This window comes from Callospermophilus lateralis, chromosome 1 (genome assembly GCF_048772815.1).
Source record: "Callospermophilus lateralis isolate mCalLat2 chromosome 1, mCalLat2.hap1, whole genome shotgun sequence".
NCBI lineage: Eukaryota > Metazoa > Chordata > Mammalia > Rodentia > Sciuridae > Callospermophilus > Callospermophilus lateralis.
This window is the reverse complement of record NC_135305.1, coordinates 201235836-201254135: the sequence shown is the minus strand read 5'-3', so window position 1 is coordinate 201254135 and position 18300 is coordinate 201235836. Positions and strand designations below refer to the sequence as shown.

The following is an 18300-nucleotide window of genomic DNA, read 5'->3' as shown; positions in this document are numbered from 1 at the left end:
ACTTTCATTCTCTCTAAATTTTTTTCTACTGTCTTCCCTCTCCCCAACTTTGGTTGCTTTGGGTTTGAGAGTTAGAAGTATCCCTCAGATTCCTTATGCCCCTTGAAGAGGCTTTGGAGGGCCAGGCCTTCACTAGTCCCCAATTGCCTAGCCCATCAGACTGCCCTCCTGCAAACCCCTTCTAGAGAGCAGCAGACATGTCGACTGTTCAAAGACAGCCCTTCTCAGACTCCAGTATTTTTTTTTTTTAGCTATTAGCAATTTGTGAAAATATCTTGTATTTTCCCCCTGAGAAAACATATCAGAAGTCAAAAGAACAAGTGGAGGCTGAATAGAACTGGAATTCAAGAGTTATTTGGAGCTACAAAACACCACCCTGATCAGTCCCCGCCTAATCAAAGTCACAGAGAAGGTGTCACACCCAGACAAGATGTAGAGAAGCATTCTGGGAGCCATTTGGGGGACTCTGGGTTTTCTCGTCTTTTTATTCGATATTTCAGGTACAGTGAACTAGCAAGTAAACATATATAGGTTTGCTTTTATTTCATTTCGGGTAAAACGTTTGGATTATAAGATGTAAGATGTATTTGAATTTTTGTACACTGAATATAAGTGTTTTCAACAGGAAATTCTCGACTCTCCTTGCCTGGCTGTTCTTACTCAGAGTTCAGCATCTTTCTTTTTTGTTGTCTTGTTTTTTTAACTTTTCCGATTTTTTTTTATTTGTTATGAATGACAATATAATTTTTTTGACATATCATACATACACAGGGTATAACTGTGTGGTTGTACCTGATGTGGAGTTACACTGGTCATGTATTCGTATATGAACATAGGAAAATTATGTCCAATTCATTCTACTGTCTTTTCTATTCTCACCCCACTCTCTTCCCTTCAGACTCCTTTAATCCAATAAAATTCCATCCCCCCCCACTATTATGTGTCAGCATCTGCATATCAAAGAGAACATTCAGCCTTTGGTTTTCTTTTTTTTTTTTTTTTTTTTGGATTGGCTTATTTCACTTAGCATGGTAGTCTCTAGTTCCATCCATTTACCAGCAAATGCTATAATTCTATTCTTCTTTATGGCTGAGCAATACTCCATTGTGTATATATATACCGAATTTTCTTCACCCATTCATCTGTTAAAGAGCACCTAGATTGGTTCCATAGCTTAGTTATTGTGAATTGAGCTGCTATAAACATTGATGTGGCCATATCACTACAGTATGCTGATTTTAAGTCCTTTGGGTATATGCCAAGGAGTGGGATAACTGGGTCAAATTAGTGGTTCCATTCCAAGTTTTCTGAGAAATCTCCATGCTGCTTTCCAGAGTGGTAAAGTGCATCATCTTTATGAGTCATAAACCTGACTGCCTTCTAGAACTTAATGAGGGGCATAAGAGGGATGTCTGCCTTTTAGTACACAAACTCTTCTTTATAACCATGTTTCAGCATGCGGCTCTCTTCCTCTTGTTCAGCCCTTGAGAATGAACATCCACTCCACCTCTGGAACAGAGGAGAGCGTTCATCACCAAGTGGAGGGTACAGTGAGGTCTAGACAGTCCTATTGCTTCTTGTGGAGACCTTCAAACAGTCCTCTCAACTCCACCTGCCTCTTGTCCCAAAGCCCACCCTTGGAGCCATTGAGCATCTCTAAGTCCTGGGCTGTTGGAGGTTCTACAGAGAGCTTGGCTTGCTCAGGTGCATCCTACTTGTACCTAGTTATCAGTTTTCTGAGGTCTGCTCTGCCAGAATAAACTCATCAGTTTATTCTCTAGTATTCTCCATTGTGTTTGTCCTAGTAGGTTCATCCTTTTTAAACAATCCTTTAGCTGTCATCTGAGAAGGGTTTCAGGAAGGATGAAGGTAAATACATGTGTTCTATCTGCCATATCTAATCAAAATCTTTCCTATTTTTAATAGAAATATGTTTATAATTTAAAGTGTTTTTTTTCAATATATCCAGAATTATATGCAATTTTTGTGTGCAACTAAATTCTTCGAGTTAGTGGTTATCAAAGAGTGGTTCTCTGAGTCAGTGCATTAGCCTCAGCTGGGAATGTGTTGGGAAATTTACATTCTTGGGTCCCACCCCAGACCTACTGGGTCAGATTCAGACACCCTCAAGACAGAGTCTAGAAATAAGCAAGACTTTCAGGTGGCTCCGATGCTTGCTAGAATGTGAGTACCTGCCACAGGTGATGGAGGGACTCCAAACGCTTGAGAAACCTAAATCCCAACATGAACTCCACAGTCATCTCTTCAAATCCAAACCCAACAGGGCACCCAGCCAAATAAAGAGGCTGTTTAGAGATAACCTTCCTCTGCCTGGATCTATCCTCCTGAGAAAACACTTGTGGATTTAGATGCCTTTTTCTTTCACAGCACCTAGACCAGAAACCCAGGCAGACCAGACAAGGTGGGAGAAGAAATGAGAGTTGGAAGTAGAGAAGTCTGGGGAGGAGGGATGTAGCAGAACTTTATCCCTCTTCTACTCCTTCCACTACCAACAGGTTAGAAAAGGAGACTCTAGATCCATAAGACAGCAGCCTCTGGAAGGCTCCTGGAACAGGAGGATCCTTGTTCACTGCCCTTTGTCTACCTTCGGAGGCTGCTGGCATCTCAGCCACACAAGCCCCTCCCCACCCCACCCCACCCCACCCATTTGTGCAACTCTTGATATTCCTCGCTCTGTGTCTTGTCTCCTTCCCTCAATTTCTTCCCCTTCCTCATCTTGGTGATGTTCTCTGCACCTGCTGCCCTGGAACAACCGCAGCAGCTCATCTCCCCTCCCGGATGCAGAAGGAACCACCTGAGCTCTCTCCGCAGCCCCATTAATGTCCCTTTCCACCCTCCTCCCCAGGTACATCTTCACGGTCATTTACACCTTTGAAGCTTTGATCAAGATACTGGCAAGGGGATTTTGTCTAAATGAGTTCACTTACCTGCGAGATCCTTGGAACTGGCTGGACTTTAGCGTCATCACCCTAGCGTGAGTACTTGCCCACATTGATTTGTGTTTGTCCCTGTGTGTTCAGGCTCACGCTCTGGACCTGTTTCCTCACCTCATTTCAGCTTCCTTATCTGGCTTGGGGTTTTCTTGCCATAGAGTTTTGCTTTTGAAGTCACTCAGGTTAGTTCCATATCCATAGGAACAAGTCAAAGACCTCAGCTCTAACCTGATAATGATGAGGCAAAATTCATCCTGCCCATATTGGATAACTAGCCAACATGGAGGCATCTCCAGAGGAACCATGTCTGAGCAGATAGATTGGCCGAGGCTGCGTGCTTGACTATTCATCATCTGTGTGGTGCACAGAGCCTCTAGATCATGGTGCAACTTCTGAAATGCTCTTTTCCAAAAGAGAATGTGATGACTAAATCAGTGTCTACAGATGGTAGTGCCACCAGGTTCTAAGTCTCTGTCCTAAGTTTTCCTAAGTTCACGCTATCGGACGTTATCCTTACTTATGTTGCATGAATTCCTGGGGCCCTCTCCTTGCAGAAATGCTGACTGGCTTCTGTCTTACAGATATGTTGGTACAGCAATAGATCTCCGAGGAATCTCTGGCCTGAGGACGTTCCGAGTTCTTAGAGCTTTAAAAACAGTTTCCGTGATTCCAGGTGAGCTGCTTTAACCAGCACATGTATTCACAGAGCAAATGTTAATCTTCACAGCCTAATGCCCTTCTTTGGTTTTCACAAAAACCCTGTAAGGACTACTATCCTTATTTAAGAGAAAAAGAAACCAAGGCTCTGAGTATAGAAAGCACAATCTCTAGGCCTTGTCACTACTAGTAAGAGCAAAGTGTGAGCTGGAGGCCAGGTACAATGGCTCACGCCTGTAATCCCAGCAGCTCTGGAGGCTAAGGCAGGAGAATCACAAGTTCAAAGCCAGACTCAGCAATGGTGAGGAGCTAAGCAATTCAGTGAGACCCTGTCTCTAAACAAAACACAAAACAGGACTGGGGATGTGGCTCAGTGGTTGAATGTCCCTGAGTTCAATCTCCGGTACCCGCCCCCGCTAAAAAAGTGTGAGCTGAAAGCCACTGTCCTGCTCTTAGGCCATGCACTGTCCACACACCCCATGCTTTGCCATCAGTAAATAACAAGAAGGCCACGTCCTCGTTTTCTGTTCTTGCTCTGAGGTTGAGGCAAAATTCGCAGTTGTGTGCTCACGTAGACCTTGAACTGAAGATTTCATCTTGGTAGTGAGGAGGAAGAGAACAAGAAATCCTAGATTCTGGTATTTTCACCAGGTCTTTGGATCTAAAAGCCTGAGCCACAATCCTGTCATTAGACTTATAGAGGAGGAAAAAATTAGGCAATTCTTTAAAAATTTTTTTTAAATTAGTGCATTGTGATTATATATAATAGTAGGATTTATTTTGACATATTCATAAATGCATATAACATAGTTTTCTCCATTTCAATTCCCAATACTTCCACTTTCCCTCCCCAACTCTCTTCCCTGATCCTTTTCCTCCACTCTATTGATCTTTCTTTCATTTATTTATTTTTTAGTTGGTGTATTATAGTTATGTGTAAAATTGAAATGCGTTGTGATACGTTCATACCTGCATCCATCCCCTTTCCCTTCCCTCCTCCCTCCCCATTGGCCCCTCACTTCTACTCCTTATCCTCCTTCAGTGTTTGCAAGGTCCCCCTTTTTATTCCTTTTTTTTCTGTAGCTTCCATGTATGAGAGAAAACATGGGGCCTGGGACTTTCTGAATCTGGCTTTTTTCACTTAGCCTGACATTCTCCAGTTCCAAACTAGGCAAGTCTTGATTACAGAGAATTCAGAAACAAGTGTAGTCCACCAAAGCTCATCTTATTGGGTCCCCAAGATCTCTATTGTCACCTTTCTGTGGCTACTCAACCCCCACTAGTTTGATGGTGGGGATGGTGAAGACAGAGAGAAAGTAAACACCCTGAAACAGCCCTCTGTTCACCCCCTTGTGACCTAGAGGATGATGTCCCCTCTCCACTGAGAATCTCTTCCCTCATTGGGGAAATAGAAACACCAATTCTAGAGCAGAAATCCTTTTCTACCAGTCCATGTCTGGCTCTGCAGGGAGAGATTTGAAACCCTTTTTCCAACTCCCGCAGACAAAGTCCATGAAGAAACCACAATTGTGTCTTCTGGTGTCTCTCTCACCTACTCTTAGCCAGAAGATCCTGAATCTTGTTCACAGACCTGACCTGTCCAATCTCCCTCTGTGGCTTCCTCTCTCACCTCTATCCAGCTTGCACCATGTTCCAGAATCCAACCCGTGATTCCACAAATACTCCAAACCCATGCTCATCTCCCAGCCTGGGGCTGGAATGTCCTTCCTCCTTTCCTTACTCAGCTCACACTCTTTTCTCAGGGTTCTGCCAAGGACAGAGTGTTTATAACATAGTGGTAAGGACACCCCCTGGTCTTTTCCAACCTCCCCACATTCCAGCCACCCCATTCCCATCATGAACTTCAGTTTAAGAGCTCTCCTCTGTATGCTCCTCCTCTTGATAGCACTATGAAGTTTCCCTTCCACTGTCAAACCACCCACTGCACACCAGTGCCCCAGCTGTCACTCAACTCTCAGCTTAGGGACTGCCATGTGGAGTGCTCGATGGATTACTGGTTCACCATAAAGACAGCCCTGACTGCTTCCCTAGACAAAGCTCTTTCTGCTGCCTGTGAAGTTCCCTACCAAAGAAGTTAATTTCATTTGTCGGAGCAACAGTCACCCCTTCTTCAATGAGCAAGGCCCACACCTTTGCTGCCAGCTCTGCTTGGCTCAGAGATATTCTTCCTCAATGTCTCTTGGTTTCTACCTCAGTAATTCTCAGTGCTTTTCATGGTCTCACTCTATTGCTAAGTTCATATCTCTCTCTCTCTCTCTCTCTCTCTCTCTCTCTCTCTCTCTCACACACACACACACACACACACACACATACACACTGAGATTCATGAGTCCCAAGCCTTGAGCTGCCTCCCTCCAGAACAGAGATACTAAGATGAGCACTGAAAGATGCCACATGAATTGGAGTTAAGTGAGTAACCTCACATGAGAACATAGTGGTTATTCAGCAATTTTTAAAAAGGAATTGCTTGTATCAGAAATTTATTAGCCCTGAGATGATAAGAAATGCATTGCCTAGTACTCAATCGCTTATCTTTATAATGAGAATAATAGCCCCTGCTCGCCTGTCTCTCACAGCTATTGCAAGGTCCAGATGAGAAGCTAGGCTTGGATCTGCCCTGGAATTTATAAACACTTCACACCTATAAGGAGAGAGTGGGGAGGATGGCTCAGAAGCATGCCTGTGTCCTGTGGGGTGCCCCATTCACATGGGAGTATCACGTTCATCCTCCTGCAGGGCTGAAGGTCATTGTAGGAGCCCTGATCCACTCGGTGAGGAAACTGGCTGATGTGACCATCCTCACCGTCTTCTGCCTGAGTGTTTTCGCCCTGGTGGGCCTGCAGCTCTTCAAGGGCAACCTCAAGAACAAGTGTGTCAGGAATGACACAGCTCCAGATGACGCCTCTAATTACTCATCTCACAGAACACGTGAGTGGGTTTTCTATCATGGAGATCAGACCTGGTTGGGACAGCAGGACCATATGGACATAGGGACAAGGGAGATGGGGGGGCCCCTGGAGATCTGTGTAGATGTATATTTTGATTCCTCAGTGCTGCTGAAATGCTTCCTCTGAGTTGTTTCACATTGCTTGTTGTTCAGCATCCCTTTTGCAAGGAAATTAGCTTTAAATCCAGAAGCAAGTCATTCTGACTGTGCTGGGGAGGACTTAGAGCCGAAGTCACTGATCAGTCCTTCTTGGAAGGGGCTTCACACCTTCTGCATGGCTCAGGATGTCAGCTGAGTGCCCACTGAGTATATGCAGCTGAGGGAGCTCATCTCCACTCAGAGAGAATATTTAGAAAGTGTTGTGTTTGCTATATAGGCCTATGTCAGAAGATTCAGAATTGTATATGTAAGGCTTCTATTTCTTCCTTTCTTTGGCAGATGTATCGTATGTTATTAAGCCAGGCACTTCTGATCCTTTACTGTGTGGCAATGGATCTGATGCAGGGTGAGTACCCAACCCATGACAGCCCCAAAGCCCAGCAGTCTGGGTTGCAGGTTGTGAGGAAGATGGATAAGTCATGGTCTTTGCCATCCTAGACTTCATGGGAATAGTGTAGAGGGGAGTGAGGGGAGTGGGGGATTGTGGGGATAGAAAGGATGGTAGAATGAGACAGACATTATTACCCTGTATACATGTATGATTACCCTACTGGTGTGACTCTGCACCATGTACAGCCAGAGGAATGAGAAATTGTGTTCCATTTGCATATAATGTGTCAAAATGCATTCTATTATCATGTATAACTAATTAGAACAAATTTTAAAAATCATCAGAACCAACTGCTTATACTAGATCAACTATACTGAATAACTACCTACCTAATCAGTATGAATAGGAATTAGGTGGAGTGATTGCTTAGGATTCTGAAATTGCAGGAAATATTTTTTTTTCTTTTTGGAGGAAAAAAATAGAGAAGTGTACGAGTTAGCTTTTGCCATGTAACAAACAACCCCCAAATTTTGTGACTTAAAACAGTTACCATTTATTTAGCTCATGATTCTATGAATCAGCATTTTGGGCTGAGATCAGGTGGCATTGAATAGATTCATTCGTGCATCTGCAGACGGTGGACAGATCAATGGCAAGACAGCTGATATAGAACACCTGTCCTCTATGTGTGATTTTTTTTTTCATTCCCCAGCAGTCTAGCCTGAGCCTGTTCTCATGCAGGACCAGAGTTCCAAGAGAAATAGTAGAAGTAGAAAGGCCTGTTGAAGTCTAGACTTAAAACTGGTATAATGTCACACTTTCTGTATTCTATTGACCAAAGCAAGTCACAGACCCTTACAGATCCAAGGAGTGAGGAAATAGACTTCATGGCTCAAGGAAAGAGCTGCAAAGTCATATTGCAAAGGGGTGAGGTAAGATAGTGAAAGGGGGAGAATTATAGTCATTTTGAAAATGACCTACTCCAGGAAGAAACTAATATTTATTAAGTATATTTATGTCAAATGTTCTGCATTTAACCATCACAGCTAACTGCATTATATGGGTTTCATTATTCTTGCATACTAGAGGAAGAAACACATGCATAACACTTTGCAATTTCAAATTTCTTCAGAGGTCAGACACATAACAACAAATGAGTAGAGCAAGCCAGGAGGGAACCATAGCAACTGGGAGTTCATTCCCCATCTGAAGGGAACAGTCATTGCTCAGTCTAGCCTGTGGTTGCCATGTGGAAATGTGGGCCCACTTCTTTTAGCTCTCTTCACTTTTAAAGAAAGACAGGAAATTTTGATTTTTTAAGTGAAATTCCCCAACTATAAACTTGATTACTCGTTCCCCAAAATGTCTACATATTGTGTTGACCAAACAAAATATGTCTACATGCTAAATTCAGCTTGTAAGCTGTCGGGGGGGTTGGTGTTTTATTTCTCATGCACGCACAAAAAAAAAAAAAATGTTGCACTGTGGAGAATAAGTGCTGAGCTATAGGCTCCATGGGCTGGGGGAAGACAGTGAAGTAGCAGGGGTGGGGGGTGCAGTTCAGGGAAGGCTTCCTGGAGGCAGTGGTTGAATAGTCAAGGGCAGGTAGGATGCCTCCAGGCGGGATTTCCAGGAGATGCTTGGATGGGGACCATTCCAGGTGGCAGAACAGAAAGTGAGATGAAGCTAAGGGGTGAGCATCCCTCAGTTCTGGACCTCTGGAATGAGACATGAGCAGAAAAGATTCATGCAGCAGGTCAGAAAGGTCAGCTCCCTCTCTCCCGCCTCCATATCTGTGAGCCTGGAAGATCCACACTCCCAGTGCCATCACTCCCTGAGCAGCTGACAGCTCTCCATTGCCCAAGTGGAGCTGGACAGGACCTATAAGGCTCTACCTTAATCAGCTCACTAGGAAAATAATCTCAGATAGAGGGGTGGGGACAAGAGAGAGAATTTAGTCCACATCCGATTCCTTGGTTTCTGTCCTCACAAATGCACTTGGCATTTGGGTCTCTGGCTCAGAGAGGGTGATTGTTTTGATGTCAGTTTCCATTTTCCTTTGGATTTAAACCAAGCCCCCCACCTCAAATGTCCCTTTCGTGTCTAAATGATGGCATTTCTCAAGGCAGTAGCTCCAGAGCAACCCAAGAACTTTTCTGTTATAAAGTTGTAGGGGTCCATCTATGCCTCCCACCTCAGCTCACAGAGAAGCCAGACCTCCTCCTGGGCAGGTCCAAACCAGGCAGTGGAGGAATGGACCCAGCTCGGAAGTTAGTTGACAAGTCAGCTCAAAATGATAGCACAGTGAGCCCCGAGGGAGCCTGCTGTGAACACCAAACCTGGGTGTGATGCTGGGCCACAGGAGAGCCAGAGTCCTGAGTAAAGTCCTCCATGGGTCAAGGGCACCATGGGAGGAAAATCTGGGGTCTCGAGGTGGAGAGTGAGTACTGCCATACCTGAGGAGTTTCAGCATTCTTTCACTTGTGCTATTCCAATCCCTCCTTTTGGAAGCTCCCAATAGTTAGAATTTTAATTTGCATTTTAAATATAATATTTAATATGCGAAAGGCACTGTGCAAGAGACTGTGCCCCATGGTCTCGTTAAATCCTCAGATCAGTTAACTGTTGCTACACTGAGCGGTAAGCTGTCGATGTACAGTGACGAGGGTGAGGTCCTACAGAAGACCTAGAAATAAGCCCGTCCTCAGAGTTCATTAGAAAACTACCTCCTTGGGAGAACAACCCAACAGACTGCCTCTAAATGTGGGTCTGCAGAGTCAGGGAACTTGCAAATCTCACAGTGGAGATCGAACTGGAATTGATGGTAATTAATTTACTAGCATTCTAATCAATTCAGTGGGTCTTGAAGCTATGTGTTCACATGGATGTCTGAAGTAAGGAGAATCCCTAAGGTTGGTGCTGGGCATGACACCCAGGAGTAAAAGAATCTTGAAGTTCACACAAGATTTCTGCTACTGTGTCCCTGATCAGGCCATCCCCACTGGGGTGGACGGGAACTACTCACATGCCCTGAGCTGAGAGATACTTCTTTTCATCTATCCACCTGTGTATATATATAGAAGAGAAAGTCCAGCACATCCACCCCAGCCCTCACCAAGTAGCCATCAGCCTCTCTATCTTCAGGAGGAGACTGGGCTGAGTTAAGTAATGGGCTCCTTTATGGCTACATTTCTCCTCTCTAATGAATATGCTGGCATCTTTGTGGATTTAGCCAACTGACTTCTCTCTGAGCTCCACCTTCCTCATCTGTAAAGAAAGATTATTGAAATGAACAAATTGCAGTGTTAGCAAAGCAAATGGAAAGTGCTGTTTTTATTGTTATCTATAATTGGTCAATCTTCCTTTGATAGACAGCCGTGCAGACAATGCCAACAGGCTCATGATTACATTCTGCATTATTATTACGGAATCTCCTTATCCTGGTATGAACTGGCAAAGAACTTGACACCTTATGGAATCAGGTCTGGGCAGTCATCTGGCCTCCCAGGATACTGCCCTAGACATAAAATTCTGGAGTAAAAGAACTAGCATCTCCATTTTAGGGATGAGAGAAACTGAATCCTAAAGTTACTAAGTGTCCAAAATCATTCAGCTTGGATCTGGAGACTACCATGCTAAGTGAAATAAGCCAATTATCCGCCCCCCACCCCTGCCACCACACACACAAAAAAAGAAAAGCTAGATTAGTTTCTCTGATATGTGGCAGTTAACCCACAATTAGGGAGGGGGAGATTAGAAATTCAGTGGAGGGACTGGGATTGTGGCTCAGCGGTAGAGCGCTCGCCTAGCACGGGCGGGACCCGGGTTCAATCCTCAGCACCACATAAAAATAAAATGCATTGTGTTGTGTCCATCTACACCTATAAAAATGTAACAAAAAAGAATTAAAAAGAAAAGAAATTCAGTGGACTAGACTAGGGGGGATGAAGAAAGAAGGGAAGAGGTATAGGAATAGGAAAGACAGTGGAATGAATCTGGCATACTTTCCTAGGTTCATATATGAATGCACTACAGTGAATCTCACCATAGGACTGGCATCCTAATTAGAATAAGGTATAATCCACAATTGTGTAATTATATCAGAATGGACTCTACAATCATGGGTAACTAAGAAGTACCAATAACATTTTAAAAAGAGTCATCCAGCTAATAAGAGGAAGGCCTGGCCTTTGACTCTGATCTCTGACTTCAAACCCCGTGATTTCCCTGCAGCCCCAAGAAACAGGGCTGCACAATCAATGACCTTCTCTGTTCTTGCTGCAGCCACTGCCCTGTTGGTTCCATCTGCCTTAAAACTTCTGAAAACCCAGATTTTAACTATACCAGCTTTGATTCCTTTGCTTGGGCTTTCCTCTCACTGTTCCGCCTCATGACACAGGATTCCTGGGAGCGCCTCTACCAGCAGGTATTGATCTGCATGTCCCCACACAGACTAAGTTGGAGGCTGGTGGGTACACACTGCATGGCTATAATCCTCCTGGAGGATCCTCACCTAACCTCAGGGACCTACGTGCTATGAATACAGGTTTCTCTTCTTTACCTTGAATCTGCAGACTCTCAGAGCTTCTGGGAAAATTTATATGGTCTTTTTTGTGCTGGTCATCTTCCTGGGATCTTTCTACCTAGTCAACTTGATCCTGGCTGTGGTCACCATGGCGTACGAGGAACAGAACCAAGCAACAATTGCTGAAATTGAAGCAAAGGAGAAGAAGTTCCAGGAGGCCCTGGAGATGCTCCGGAAGGAGCAGGAGGTTGGTTTGTAAGGGTCAAAAACTTTGTGAGTGCCGGGCACAGTGGCACATGCCTGTCATCCCAATGACTTGAGAGGCTGAGGCAGGAGGATCGTGAGTTCAAAGCCAGCCTCAGCAAAAGTAAGGCACTAAGCAACTCAGTGAGAACCTGTCTCTGAATAAAATACAGAAGAGGGCTAGGGATGTGACTCAGTGGTCGAGTGCCCCTGAGTTCAATCTCTGGCACACACAAAAAATGCTTTGTGAACATAACAGCACAGTGTATATTCTTAGATAGAGTCTGAATCAGATTCACTTACAAATTACCAAGTTTCACTTAGAATAAGCTACCATTCTAGGTAACTGCAAGAGGATGCCTCTTACCTCGGGGATTGTTTAGTGAAGTTTTTCTCCAAAAAGAGGACCTGAATGAGGATTCTTATACAAGTAATTTATTCAGGGAGTCTTCTCAGGAGAAGTGGAATGAAGGAAGCAGGGTGGAGTGGGAACAGAACTAAACAATGAAGTGGTCTCGACCCAAGACTAGCTTCAGCCTGAGTCCATAGAGAGCTCTGGAGCATGATTTGTACCACAAAGTTAGCCCCTCCTTGAGGCAAGTGGCTGGGTCTTTTGTACCCCCATATCTGCACCATTGAAGGAAACCTATGGAGTTTTTCTCCATGATGTCGGTGTGTGCATTAACAGCCACCACAAACAGCTGGGGACAGGTATACAACCCTGGTAAAAAGGACTGAATGAGGCACCAAGAGTCTACTGCAGGGTCTGAGGGAGGGAGGTGACCCAGAGGTGGATGTTTCTTTTGTGTCTCAATCTCACCACCACCTTGATCCTAACCCTTAATCTCCTCTGTCTCAACTCCCCCATCTCTATGACACCCCATGTCAGGGGGACACATTTGTTTTAAGCCCACCAGATCTTGCTGGGTGCAGCTGCTGTTCTTTCTCCTCAGGTTCTGACAGCACTGGGGATTGACACAGCCTCTCTCCATTCCCACAATGGATCACCTTTAGCCTCCAAAAATTCCAGTGAGAGAAAGCACAGAATGAAATCGAGAGTGTCGGACTGCTCCACAGATGACAACAGATCACCCCAATCTGAGACTTACAACCAACGTAGGATGGTAAGGGGCTCTGGTTTGTGCCTTAAAGATTCCCCACCTTGCCAGCTGCTATGGACAGTGGGTTGACATGGGAAAAGGTCTGTAGCAGGGAGAAAGCAAGAGGCACAGAGATCAGGAGGATGTTTTAGTAATCCAGACGCTCCATCCCAATGTGGCCAAAATGAGGACAGAGGCATGTTAGATAGGGAAAGAGGTAAATTACAGGGATCTTTCTGAAAGGAAGGGACCAACAAGATTGGGATTGTGGGATGTAGAAAAAGAGGAGTCCAAGATCACTCCAGGGTTTCAGGAATCATCTTTAGTTAACTGAGCAGTGGTTCTAAAGCAGGGGCACTGGAGGAAGAATCCAGGGTTGTAAGGAAGGCAGGGAGCCCATGTTGGACCTGCTGGCCTTGAAATGTCTGGGAACATCAAAGGTCAGCTTCCCTGGACACTCTGATCTGCAGCTCCTGGCGGGGCGGGGGGGGGGGGGGGCGCGGGCAGGCGGTCTCTGTCCTTGGTGCTGAAACCGTTCACAACTGTCTTTCTGACCTCATACTTCCAGGCCTGCAGCTACAGTTGTCACCTATTGTTGGCATGGAAGATCCCAGAACCCATCTCTGTGACACAGTCCAGCCCAGGAATAATGTCAGAATCTCACCTTATTCCCTTTAGCAATTCTACCCCCATTCGAATATTTAGCTCCCACTCCAAGGTCCCCCACTCTAAGTCCTCACCAGGCTTCCTCCGACCACCTCCCTGTCCCTTGAAAATCCAGTGTACAAAAAATATTCCCTTTCCATAGGCCTGAGCCATAATATTCCTTTTATGGAAGGGTAGTCACCACACTAATAATGTGGAAAGGACGATAAACATGGCTATTCTCCAGGCATCCTGCCCTCTCAATCTCTCTTCTTGATCTCTCTCATTTAAAGGACGTTTTACTTTTCTGTAACACCATTTCCAGCCCCGAGATGTGTGTGTACATATACATACACAGACACACTTTTATGAACTCTGACCCTAGTGACATACCCACACTGAAGAATTTATCTGCATCTGTGCCCTTTTATTCCTTGCTCTGCCTTTTTTGAGCAGCACCTGCCATGCACAGGGCACAGTTCAGATGATGTTTCAAAGGAAATTTGACGAGAGCTCTGACAATCACAGAGCAGGATGAATCAGAGCTTCCATGGAGATGTCAATGACTCTCTGAATTGGGCTTTAATTTCTCCCATTCACTCAGCCCCACACAGATTAGCATTTGGATGTCCAAGAATTGTTTGATGTATGCACTTGTCTCTCCACTTAGACTTACCTGCTTAAGGAGAAAATAGAGAGACTGTGTCTTATTCATTCAAGAATACTGGGTGCTTGGTGTATTTAGTTCTGTAGACAGAAATAAAACATGGCCTCTTTCCCAAGGACTTCCATTGGGTGGAGGAGGCAGATATAAAAACAGCTTATGTGTTAAGTACTATAGTAGAGGCATATATGTGGTGTTTTAGACATAAATGAAGAGACTTCCTCTCATATGGGGGTGGATGTGTGTCAGGAAAGGCCTCCTGGAGGAGGGAAAAGTGAGGTGAATAGCAAAGAGTGTATAGGGTTCTTTCAGTAATTGAAGGTGTGGGAGGACTTGGGAGGATATTCTCCAGACAAAAAAGAACATGTATGAACAAAGACAGGGAGAAAGTATGTGGGTCCTTCTTGCATGCAAACTGGTTGGTTGGGGTCCATTACAAGAATGCATCCCTTCCTCTTTTCCCAGACATGGACATCTGGAATATAGACCTTAGACAGCTTTTATATAAAGCCATTTTTCTGACCAGGAGTGATGAGATAGGGATTGGGGGTAAGGCAGGAGAGACTATAGGGATTTTCAGGAACATGCAGAAGACTAGTTGACCTGTTTGATTGATGCACTTTAAGGCAATATCAATGATTAGACTCAAAGGTCATTGCTCACAATTTACCAAATAGGTTAATTCTGAAATAAATGGTGGCCAAGCAGGCACTGACTGTCAAATACTAGATCTAAATGTTTTCTCTTTCTTGATTGGTTTGTACTTGGTGTCTAAGTACATATAAGTCAGTTTTCCCATTTTTAATATGATTTGGTCAGTTGTTCACCTTTCCTTCAAAGTGGGACAGATTCATGGATTTTCTTTTTTTAGTTCTAGGGTCCTTGGCCATGTGTTCTAAGCAAAGAATATTCTAGTTATAATATTGTGCTTGCAATGATGGTTGTTGAATAAGATCAGGCTCCAGATCATCAATAAAGGAAAAACTTCAGTTCTGTGGAATAAGGAGAGATGTGAGGAAAACCAATTGGCAAGATATTCAACTTTTGTGGTTTAATAAATAAAAGGAGGGCTGGGGTTGTAGCTTAGTGGTAGAGCGCTTGCCTAGCACATGTGAGGCACTGGGTTCAATCTTCAGCACCACATAAAAAGAAATAAATAAAATAAAAGGTATTGTGTTTATCTACAACTAAAAAAAATTTAAATTAAAATAAATAAATAAAAGGAATTAGGATGGAAGGAGCTGAGCAGTATGATCAGAATAGGGAATCAATGTTTAGATTTTAGAAATACTATGTATGACCCAAGGACAGGACCCAGGGCTTACTGTGGTCAGGTTCCCACAGCGGTCATGAGACCTGGCTAACTCACGTACTAACTTTCTGGGGTTTCCAGGCCTATGAACTAGCTCTTTTCCTCTGGAACCTGTAAGCCACACAGTTCTCTCAGTGGGATATTTTGATGGGAAATGTTTATTGATTTGGAAGAATGGCATTATTCTTCCAGGAAATTAGGCTGCAACTCTTCCTTCAATCTTCCCATTGTTGACTGTTCAAAGCTTGCCTCGAGGGATCCTGGAAACTCATTACGCTATAAAGCTCTTGTCTCCTCCTTTGCAATACAAACTCTCACTCTCATACAGACGAGATGTAATGAATTGTACAACCTAATTTCCAGACAATAGAGTGCACTTGCCCATTCAACAACCACTTTCCAAGCATGTGTCCGTCCTGGTGTGCATAATAGAGTCTTCTTAGATCATAGCTTTGCATGTAGAGAAGGGAACTTAAGGCAGTTTTGTCCAGTTCTATGGTCAAAGTTTGGCAAACAGCTGACCCATCCAATGCAAGGTTGTCCTCTGATCTTGGCCATAATGACCTGTTAGCTGATCTTCAGCACTTCTCCTGGCCTTTCCCTGAGTCTGTCTAGAATATCCTTTCCCCTGTCCAGCCCAGGAATAGTATCAGAATCTCACCTTATTCCCTTTAGCAATTCTGTCCACTCCACATGTCTACCCTTCAGATCTGTGTCATTATTTAGCTACTGGAAGGTCATGAGAATAGGGTCAGGAAGTGGAAATGGATGGAGGGAAGTATGCTCTAGATTTGCCAGAGGACCAGCCTCCAGCCCACCTTCGTTCCTGCTCTTCTGGGGCAATGCCCAGTCTTTCCTAGGCCTTGCTTCTGGAAGGCGTCGGGATAGCCATGGCAGTGTGTTTCATTTCCGAGCCCCTGGCCAAGATGTCTCATTCCACGATGGGATCACAGATGATGGAGTCTTTCATGGAGACCATGAGAGCGGACGGGGTTCCCTGCTGCTAAGTAAGGTTGTTGGACAGCCAGGCCCACTGCCTCAAACTCCCAGCCTTGGCTCTGGGCATGGAGAAGAGGGACACCCAATGCTGACCACTAGTGAGCTTGTTCCTGGAGCCACAGATGTCCCGGTGAGTTTGTGCATGATCTAGACTCTCTCAAAACCGCCTTTCTCAAGCCAGAGGCCTTTGGCCAAGAAGCCCTGAGTTCTACCAATGGAGGAATCCTTGAACCATTCTGCATCCCATCTGACTCCTATTTGACAGGGTAGGTAAGACCCAGAGCAACTGGGTTTACCTGAGGTCAAAGAAATTTCCTGGCTTACTGTGCAGAGAAGTGATACCAATTATTTTCCATTTGTCTTCATATTTCCTCTCAGTGTTTCTGTCCCCACTCACCATCACTGTTTTGGAGACCAACCCATTTTCTTGCTGAGGGGTATGAGGTATGAGAAAAACTCAGGGCCCTTTTGCACTTGTCTCTGGTTATATACAAACTACCCAAGGCTTGGCAAATGAGACCCAGAGAAAATCTGGGAGGTTCTCAGGACAGACTCAGTAAAAATGAAGCGTCCCTTGCTTGACTCACAGAAGAAATAATTAAACAAAATGCACAAATGAGACAACAGTGACTAAATGTCTAGCACTATTTAATAGAATAATTACAGATTTAATGGTAAATCAGGGACTACTTACTGGATTAGAGCTGTGATTTAATTTGTGCTCTCCATCCAGTTTCAGTAAAGATGCTTCTAGTGTTTTTCATGTGCCCTCTGTGGCTAGCTAGAGATACAGAGCAATTTGCAAACAGACTTGTCAAGAGGTCATTATATGGTTCTACTGACTTGAGTGAGTATTAAGAATTGAGATGTGTTAACTCAGTCTGATTAGATGCCATATGATTCAGGGTCCTAGCAAGAAGCAAGACGATCACTCCAGTGGCAAAGTGGAAAGACTTTAGAAAAGTATGTAGAAAGGTGTGGGCTGGGTTCAGGGAGCTGATAAGGAAGGCACTGGAGACGAACAACAGTGGGGAGCTATTACATGCCTGGGCTGAAAGAGAGAAGGAAAAGAGCAGAATCAGAACCTATCAAGAGCTGCAGCTGTGTGTCAGAGGCTGTGGAATAGAACCTGCCATTCTAGAGAGAGAATCACAGCTGCTGCCCAGCCATAGCCCAGCAGGAAAAAGTCAGGGGACAAATACCTGACTTCTCTTTCCTTTCATTCTCTAATGTCCTATTTGTACCTCCCATTGGCCAAGCCTAACAGAACCAGAGGGTAAGGGTGAGGCATTTTGTACAGGTTGCCCTTCCTGGACACAGAGCAGGGCAGGGAGGTGGAGAGTAGTAGTGTTCTAACCTTGATTCATTCTAGTTAAATTATTCAGCTAGTGCCAGATTAACTCTTTAAATCCTTCCACGTTGCAAGGACCTGGGTGGCAGTCCCAGCTATACCATTTATCAACTGAATCACCTTTAGCAAGTCCCTCTGTTCTCCATGCCTTCTCATCTCCCCTTGTAAAAAGCTTCCTAATGAATTGGAGAGTTCAGTGAAATAATAAAGTGTCTACACTTATATACGTGGCTGACTAATAGCCATAGAGGCTAGTATCACTTGCCAAGCCCTCAAGATTGGAAACTGTCTAAATTTCGTATTTATTGTTAACTACATACCTATGGGCTTCACCTGTGATAAGCATTCCATAAATGCTTGTTGACTATGGACTCTGAAAGGTTTGTGCAGTG

At 44.4% G+C, this 18300-nt stretch overlaps 1 protein-coding gene across 3 annotated transcripts in view; it reads left to right on the top strand.

Annotated features, from left to right (window-relative positions):
* The window catches only part of Scn10a (sodium voltage-gated channel alpha subunit 10), a 92763-nt gene that overhangs the window by 21925 nt on the left and 52538 nt on the right, over positions 1-18300 (top strand). For all 3 annotated transcript variants that reach the window (XM_076869125.2, XM_076869111.2, XM_076869117.2), the window contains exons 4-11: positions 2867-2995; positions 3536-3627; positions 6369-6560; positions 7018-7084; positions 11354-11495; positions 11644-11841; positions 12791-12961; positions 16409-16687. In XM_076869125.2, coding sequence (XP_076725240.2) covers positions 2867-2995; positions 3536-3627; positions 6369-6560; positions 7018-7084; positions 11354-11495; positions 11644-11841; positions 12791-12961; positions 16409-16687 — 1270 coding nt within the window. The remainder of the gene's footprint in view (positions 1-2866; positions 2996-3535; positions 3628-6368; positions 6561-7017; positions 7085-11353; positions 11496-11643; positions 11842-12790; positions 12962-16408; positions 16688-18300) is intronic.